The 9632-nt window shown below is 39.0% G+C and overlaps 1 protein-coding gene across 1 annotated transcript in view; it reads right to left on the reverse strand.

Annotated features, from left to right (window-relative positions):
* Positions 1-8769, reverse strand: part of mas (masquerade) — a 195396-nt gene extending 186627 nt beyond the window's left edge. Inside the window, exon 1 of the mRNA XM_067138673.2 lies at positions 8667-8769. Within this exon, the coding sequence (XP_066994774.1) occupies positions 8667-8769 (103 nt within the window). The remainder of the gene's footprint in view (positions 1-8666) is intronic.
* Positions 8770-9632: the final 863 nt, after the last annotated feature.

The raw sequence follows: 9632 nt of genomic DNA on the forward strand, positions 1-9632 counted from the left end.
TATCCACGCTAAATTAGCAGACACAGAAAACAATCAGGAGCTGTAGTAGGGGTTCTTTTCCACACAATTTTTTAAAAATATCAGGTGTGCAGTACGTCAGTCCCACAGCACAACAAAACCTGGCACCTCGGTAACTCTGGGAAGCCAACATTCTAATTCCTTCTTTACCTCATTCATCAGACGTGGTCTGTATTTGACATGTCACTAGTGTTGGTGATTCGTTCCTTGCAGTGAATTATTTCTCGATCACACACTTCCGTACCTAAGGACGAGAACATATTTTATCCGTCAAGAAAACAGGGACGCGTCTGTTAGTGATAGAGATCTACAGAGATGTACATAAATCGCAGCATGTGAGGGCGGGAGAAAATGAATGTTTTGATCCAGGACACATCGTCTTTCATCTTCTTTTAAGCTACCGGTATACTCTAAAAGTTGTCTTTGTCAAGCATTTTTCATATTTTAGTGATTTCAGTTTTCCCAAAACACAGACTAAACGATTAATCAGTTATTAATTAGTATTTGCAGGGCTTAATTTAATTCTCATATAAATGAACACTAAGAAATATAATGTTATTCTTTGGAATTCTCTTTAGTGAGACTACATATGGTAGTAAACTATTTTTATATTACAACACTAGATGAAATGGGAGAAAGATACAAATATCAAAATTAACACAATATTTGGAATTATATTTTTGGAAACTTTGTCGAATTTCATTAAAAAAAAAGAATAAAGTGATTTAAAAATCTCCAGAGTTATTTATTTTAATCTCAGTAAAATGTAGGAAAATTCACATCTAAGAAAAATCAGACCTTACACTCAACATCATATTAGTTTTGGAACTGCTGAAAATATTAATTTTATTAAAACGTATACCATACCGTATATTCTAAATATACCATAAATATAAAATTAATTCTTCGTCTAAATTCATAGTTCTTCTGTATACAGTATTCCGTCAGGGCCTAGAGAAAATTCATATACTTTAAATATTAAGGAATAAAGGATAATATCAAATAATAAGAATAAGCTGGGAATCTGGAGGTACAATACGTAGTAAATTTATATGCCAGTGGCAAACAATAGTGGACAGAGTGTGGAGACACACAATAGCTCGGAAGAGAAAGTGGTGACAGTATTATGAAGTAACAACGTACTCAAGGGAGACAAGTACGACAAGAAGCTTCCTATTTGTAGGATTCTGATTATTGTTCTCAACTTTCAGCAATAGAATGTCTCGGGCTGCAGAAACTTAACGGATCTACACTGTATGGGAAAGTGGGCAATAGGCTGTATGGCTACCAAGAGTTATGTTACAAAATTTGCTGAATCGGTGAGAAAATGGATTCCGAATTTCTTACGAAGGATTTCTTCGCGGTGCTGAGTGGCTGAGATGATAGAGCGCTGGCTTCTGAGTCCAAGATGGTGGGTTCTATCTTGGATCAGTTCAGCGGTATTTGAAAGTGCCAAATTCGCCAGTCTCGTGTGTCAGACTTACTGGCGCATGAATGAACTACTCTCGGTCAAAAATCCGGTGAACCTGGAGACTTTGGTGAGAGAGAGAGAGAGAGAGAGAGAGAGAGAGAGAGAGAGAGAGAGAGAGAGGTAGGTATGCTTTATCTTTAACATGCAAATTATTCCATTTCTAAATAATAATAATAATAATAATAATAATAATAATAATAATAATAATAATAATAATAATAATAATAATAATAATAATACTGTAATAATAATCGTGTTGCTATTTCTAGCCAAGTACAGTCCTTGTAAGGCAGACCCTCCGATGAGGGTGGGCGGCATCTGCCATGTGTAGGTAACTGTGTGTTACTGTGGTGAAGGATAGTGTTATGTGTGGTGTGTGAGTGCAGGGATGTTGAGGACAGCATAAACACCCAGTCCCCGAGCCACTGGAATTAACCAATGAAGGTTAAAATCCCCGATCCGGCCGAGAATCGAACCCGGTACCCTCTGAACCGAAGGCCAGTACGCTGACCATTCAGCCAACGAGTCGGATATAATAATAATAATAATAATAATAATAATAATAATAATAATAATAATAATAATAATAATAATAATAGTAATAATAATATCTTAGACCATTTGTAAATCCATTTCAGTAAGAACCATGAAGCTAGTAAATATTATCGGACAACTACAAAGTATAAACATGGTAACATCGAAATTCCAGATTTTGTTTGGTTGACAAAAAAAGCTAATTATAACACTTCAGTGTTTTCAAATAAAGGAACTACCGGCGGCATGCTATTTCATTTCAGCTATTGGGAAATGTATTCATTTTGAACACTGTTGTCCCTAAACTCTTTTACAAAACTTATGTTACAAAATGAAGATTACATCAACCTGCTCTCTTAGAGATTCCAAGCTGGAAAGATGCCTTATTAAAATCTGTAGCGGACCTTTAATGGCGTGTGACATACAAGCACGTACACTAGTTGGAATGCAACGGACGGACGGTCAGGCCTGGATCCGTTACATGACAGAACTGTCAGGATCACGCGACTTGCATATTCAGGTCTGCCTCGATATACTGTATTGCATGGAAGAGTGTGGGTGAGAACGAGCATCGACTAACTTAATCTATTCTTACTGACAGCGAGATTGAAGGAGGCTTTGTGAAATAAATATACTGTAGGTTAACACTTGGTCTCAGGTGTTCAGTATTATACCACTGAACACATTGTCCAACGATGTGACACGATAGCCTACTGTCAGGTTGTCTGTTTCCACTTTCATGGCTGTGTTCGACAACCATTAGTGCCTTGTAATATTTATCGGTATACATGGCTTTTGTTTTGAAATAGACAGTACAAGCATGTCCAACATTTTGGGGAGACATGCAGTTTTATAAAAGATATATTCAGAAGAGTTTAGGGACAACAGTGTTGAAAATGAATACATTTCCCAATAGCTGAAATTAAATATCATGCCGCCGGTAGTTCGGTTATTTGAAAACAGTCAGCTATAGCCATTTATGTCAAGAGACCAGAAACTATATGTTGATATTTGTTAGTTGCAGTAAGAATAGTTCAGCATCTGATAATGACGTGATGTCGGTAATATACTGTACATGGAATGTTGTTCAAAATCATAAAACATGCAAACAAAAATACCACCTGGACTTTATACTTTATCCACTTTTATTTAGACGTTACTTTAACTTCGATGTCTCTCCATCACCTTTCCTGTCCAGTCTCATTTGGATTTCCACCATGAACCCATTTTCGCTTCATTCATCGAGATGTCAGGCGTCATTCCTCGCTCCCACACATTTTAAACTGAATTCTCTTCTTCGTCATCATGAACAATAGCAGAGAAATAACTTAAATAATGAAGAATGTGAGAAACGTCTATGACCTATCTGTGTCTGTGCGATGTAAAACAATTAGAAAAAAAGAGAAAATGTAGAAGTAAGAGGAAGTCCATGCGTCTCGTTTGGTCCAGACATACCGGTAGCGTATTGATGAGAATCTAGAATGGGTATCGCCTAAAGATAATATTGTTTTCAACAAGCTCCTAATGTAGAACTACCGGACGAGTTGGCCGTGCGGTTACGAGCGTGCAGCATCCGGGAGATAGTGGGTTCGAACCCCACTGTCGGCAGCCCTGAAGATGGTTTTCCGTGGTTTACCATTTTCACACCAGGCAAATGCTGAGTCTGTACCTTAATTAAGGCCACGGCCGCTTCCTTCCCATTCCTAGGTCTTTCCTCTCCCATCGCCGCCATAAGACCTATCTGTGTCGGTGCGATGTAAAACAAATAGCAAAAGAAAAAAAAATAAAGAAAAAAATGTACAACTAAGAGGAAGTCCATGCGTCTCGTTTGGTCTAGACATACCGGTACCGTATTAATGAGAATCTAGAATGGGTATCGCCTAAAGAGAAGATATTGTTTTCAACAAGCATCAAACTGTGTGTGCCATGTGTTTGTTTGTGTACACTAGATTGAGTGGTGTGTAAACTTAAGTAACACAACACTAGTTAGTGATTAATTATATGAGATACTGTTATTGAGATCAATTAAAAATATATGAATGATATTTCTTTAATATTAAATTTGAGAACATGTGAAAGTTATTATTCTACAATAATTAGTACTGGTTTTTTTTATTTGTATGTTTTCCTTTTTGTTTTATTTTGTTTCTTCTTCTTTCTTCTTCCTTCTTTTCTTATATTTTCTGTTCGATATTGAATCTGTATTACTTGTATGTTGAATGTGTCACTGAATAATTTGGGGCCTCGGTGTCTCCAAAAACCCGTCAAAAAGTAGTTAATGGGACGCAAAACAAATACCATTCTCATTATCTTCTTCTGCCGCTAAATGCTTGGCTCCTTAATCCATTTTTTTTTTGTAGGCTGCTTGGTCGCGGGCATTTCTTTGTTGATTTGCGTAACTTTCTAACAATGCGTCCATTACACTGGCAGTTTCCCTCTCTTTCGGTTTAACCTCCTCTAAAAGCGAAAGAAAATCAAAGTAATCTCCATACAGGCCAAGAAGACCCTGGGAGGAGTGGAAGGTAAAGGCTTCAACTACTCATTTTTGGTGTAGGCTGAGTGAACCTCACGAAGTGTTCAGCTCATCTGCATTCGGTAAATTCACATAGTTCCATTTCAGCCAGTCTCTCTCTCTCTCTCTCTCTCTCTCTCTCTCTCTCACACACACACACACACACACTCTCGCACGCACACGCACACACAAGAAATTTGGCTACGTGGGGTAGCTGTTAGCTTGCATTCGGGATTATAGTGGACAACCCTGAAGATGATTTTCCGTGGTTTCTCATACCAGGCAAATGCTGGGATAGTACCTTTAAGGAGTCGCTTTCTTCCCAGTTCTGCCCGCCCCCCCCCCCCCCGCATCGTCACCATAAGGCCTACCTCAGTCGGTGTGACGTAAAACGAAAAGCAAAACAACACGCATAACTGATATTAAAGAACGACACATTACTGGACAGATTTGTTTTCAGTTTTATTTAGGGCACAATGTTTTCATAACCAACTCCAGTATTGCGTATTGCGTATTTGGTGAATGCTATTTTAACTGAATTCATTTTGATGCTCTCTAAACAGTAACTCGTTATATTTATGTTATGTTCCCACTGGTCACTTTACCTTAGTTAGACATTATGATTTTCGTACCCTTCCAACTTATTACAACTAGTGTACTTATTTTTATGAATAATTTTGAACCTAGTGAGAGGCTGCGTGGTTTGGATCATGTAGCTGCCAGCTTACATTCGGGAGATAGTGGGTTCGAATCCCACTGTCGGCAACCCTAAGGATGGTTTTCCGTGGTTTCCCATTTTCGCATCCGGCAAATGCTGAGGTTCTACCTTAATTAAGGCCATGGCCTCTTCCATCGCATTCCTAGCCTTTTCCCATCGCATCGCCGCCATAATACCTACCTGTGTCGGTGTGACATAAAGAAATTGGTAAAAACATAAATAAACACTAATTATGATTGTTCCTATAAATGTTCGTTCGTTAGTAAATATTTATTTCTGATGTAAATATTTGCAGTTCCTTCACATTATTGTGCACGACTATATACTAACATGTAGCCTACGCGAATATGGATGTGGAATATTTAAAACTGGATGTCATCATTCTAACATAAACCAAGTGACATTAAGACGATTTCGAGGAAAACTGGCAAAACTTTGGCCCATCTCTATAACTTATTTCCTTACAGTATGAACACATTGCATAGCTGTTGCTGTAGAAGAAGGATTTACTTACATTTTACACACAATAAAACCCGTGGAGCACTTTGCTAATTATATAAAAAAAATATTACCACATTACATAACATGTTATGAGTGGAAAAGTTTTAAATTCAAAATCATTAATTCATTAATAATAAAATAATAAAAATGAAATAGTATTGTGCAACCTTTCTGAGAAGTTCGCAGCTACGACAAGGTGATGCCAATAAGGGCAAACACGTGGTCAGATAATACATGCACCTTTTCGAAGAGATCGCTATTGACAGTAATAATTTTACTTGCTTTACGTCCCACTAACTACTTTTACGGGTTTCAGGGACGCCAAGGTGCCGGAATTTAGTCCCGCAGGAGTTCTTCTACGTGTCAGTAAAACTATCAATACGAGGCTGACGTATTTGAGCACCTTCAAATACCACCGGACTGAGCCGGGATCGAACTTGCCAAGTTGGGGTTAGAAGGCCAGCGCCTCTACCGCCTGAGCCACTCAGCCCGGCTCACCATTGGCAATCTGGTCTTCAAATGTTATACAGAACTATCAATCTTGATCTTCAGAAAGGTAAGCTTGTTGATGCTCTTTGTAAAAAAATTGTTGTTCAATACTCCCACGAACTGTTCTAGGGTTTGATGCTTATTCCATATCACACAAATGCAGGACTCCTTAATTAGGTAGGCCTACTCTTAAATTCCGATTGACTGTGTCAGCATTTGATCCCACAACCTTAACAGCAGGAATCTATTAACTAACCAAGACACAACCAGCCATGCATGAGTAATATGAGAAGTGCACCTTTAGTCCTGTTTGAGGGCAAGTGGCCGTAATTAATACGCTGTTATCCAAAGACGAATGCCTATCAACATCACTTCTTCGTACAGTGAGGAATAAAAAGCGACTACCTTCGTATCTGATCGGAAGTTGTACTCCTCTTAAGGATCGGTTTGAATGACAAAGTCACAATGTTCGTGATTACACAGACACAGCTGAATTGGCATAGCGGTCATCTGAACAGGAAGTAGAATACCACGTGCGATTCGTTGTCCGAATTCTCCTTCGGAGAAACATTCTTAGTTCAGATTTTCTTCGAATTTTTCCTTGTCCAATCCAATTAATGCCACGACAACATACAAAATTCCTACTTAACTTCGTTCGCAGAACCTCAAATTCCCGTCGGCATATATCCTCTCAGACAACTATGACACGCGATCAACGGTACCCATACGTGGACCTACTTGGGAAGAGAGTTTCGAATGGCTGTTATATACACAATAATAGTAAAAAAAAAAAAAAAAAAAAAAATACCGAAATCTTGTAAAGCTACTACACAGATAAGTCTTATGGCGACGATGGGGTAGGGCGAGAAGCGACCGTGGCCTTAATTAAGGTATAGCCCCAGTAATTGTCTGATTTGAAAATGGGAAACAACTTAAAACTATCTTCAGGGCTCCCAACAGTGAGGTTCGAACCCACATCTCCCGAATACAAGCTAACAGCTACCTGAATCAAACCACGCAGCCAACTCATTCCGTTTTACAAAGCTAGACCCATGGTTTAGGGGTAGCGTGCCTCTTACCTGGAGGCCCTGGGTTCGATTCCCAACCAATCCAGGAATTTTAATTTTGGACTGAGAATTGGAACAACATTCATTCAGCTTCGTGCTTCCAACTGAGGAGCTGTTGATATACGGGGCAGAGAACCCAGTCAAGAAAGCCAAGTTATACGGCTAAGTATGTCGTTACGCTGACCACACGTGCCACTCCAATATCGCGTTTGTTTTGCATAGTGGACTTAGTTATGGAGAAGACAGATAATAATAATAATAATAATAATAATAATAATAATAATAATAATAATAATAATAATAATGATAATGATAATGATAATAATAATAATAATAATAATAATAACAACGGTGTATGGCCTCCGGAGTGGCCTGGTGCAGGTCTTTCAAGTTGACGCCTTATAGGCTGAAAACAGCATACAGACCCAACCCCCGAGCCGTCGGTGTCAACCAATGAAGGTTAAAATCTCCGACCGTTCAGGAATCGAACCCGCGATCCCTTGTACCAAAGGCCAACACGATACCGTTTATTCATGGACCCGGGAGAAGACAGATGCTTTAGTATATGTCTTTAGCAGAAGGGTACTTGCTGACAGCAGGTACCATTCACTATGCATTCTTTATTCACAACACATCACACTCACGTACACAGGTCAGGACTAGAGCTGGTCATAGCAGGGAATCATCTGAAGTATCCTGCGAGTGCGTTGGGTGCAGTTTGCCGATATATTTTAACTGATATGTACGGATATGACTTGCTCAAAGTTCAATCAAATACTGTACAATTCTTACAGGGAAGAGATTATTTGAAAAATTTCTCACTCATGAACACCGTAGTTCAGCTCGTAATTATATGTTACGATACCACCAGGAACGGCATTGCGGAAAATGAAGCCATTGCATAACCAAAGGAAATGCAGACCTCTCCGAGGTCATGTAACAAGGCAAGCTAGTCGAAACGAGTCCTTCGTTTAGTGTCAAGGAACTCCACACGATAGAAACTCTAATCAAACTCAAAATGCAATTTCATACTTACCAGTATCGTTAACACTTATCCTTCACATTCACACTGCGCTAAGTAACCAGTACCTAATTAATTTGATCTCCTGATGAAACGTAACACCCCCTCACTGGTAACAATCTTCTCCAAAAGATTACTTATATTTTGAGAGCGTCACGAGCCATTCTGGTTAATGTGGAACACTAGTGTTGCAGAGAGATACTTGATCTCTCTCATTCTTGCCTCACTTGATAAACACTTGCCGAGCTGGGGAAGGTCAGTACACAACACAAGTGACCGATATAAGATGCTCAAAATAGTGACCCAATGACCTCACTAGAACTAAGGCTACTGACCCGACAGGAAGCTGGTAGCGATGGACTCGCCATCCTGAGCGACGACCTGCGATGGTGCAAGCCATTGCAGCAGCAGGAGCAGCAGAGGACCTCGTGTCTTCATGGTAGAATGGCCTAGACTGACATGAGCATTGCCCGCTCGCTCCACTCTGAGCCGCTCTTGTGACGTCACAGCCGGCCAATACGTCACTTCACACTTTCCCGCGAAATGGCCCCTCTCTCAACCCTGATTCACGCTTCTTCGTTACAGACCTTGAGACGGGAACCTCCTGAAATACAAGCAAGAGTTCCGCAATCCAGTGCGGAACATGCAGGAACGCCACCACATTCCTAGCGTAATACATGTTTTCCTTTTGTGTTTAGAAATAAAATGTCCTATTTAGTGGTGCTGTCGGTTAGTCATTGTCCTTCTGTTACCAATATAGCGGGTTCAATCACGACTGAGATCGGAGACAACTGCTAATGTTTAAAAGTCAGTTCCGTGTCATTGAATGTCGGCACGTTTAATATTATTATATTTTAAATGTATGTACGTAAACATAAATAAATAAATAAATAAATAAATAAATAAATAAATAAATAAATAAATAAATAAATAAATAAATAAATAAATAAATAAATAAATAAATAAATAAATAAATCTGTCTGTACCTTGCTCAGAATTTAAAAAAACGAATGGTATTTCTGTATCGGACATGTCCACAGTAACAAGGAAATGCACTTTTTACTTTTCCGTAATTTATGTCTGTCTGTATGTATGTACGCGCATCACGAGAAAACGGCTGAAGAGAATTTAATGAAAATCGGTATGTAAAGTCGGGGAATGAGCCACTACAATCGAGGCTATAAATCATTTTATTCACGTCGAGTGAAGTGGTAGTTTAGGGGAAGGCCTAAAATTTAATTCTCAGATATGTTATTAATGGTCCTGTCGATAAATACTACATAACTACATTTCCGATCATT

Source organism: Anabrus simplex, chromosome 1, assembly GCF_040414725.1.
Source record: "Anabrus simplex isolate iqAnaSimp1 chromosome 1, ASM4041472v1, whole genome shotgun sequence".
NCBI classification, from domain to species: Eukaryota; Metazoa; Arthropoda; class Insecta; order Orthoptera; family Tettigoniidae; genus Anabrus; species Anabrus simplex.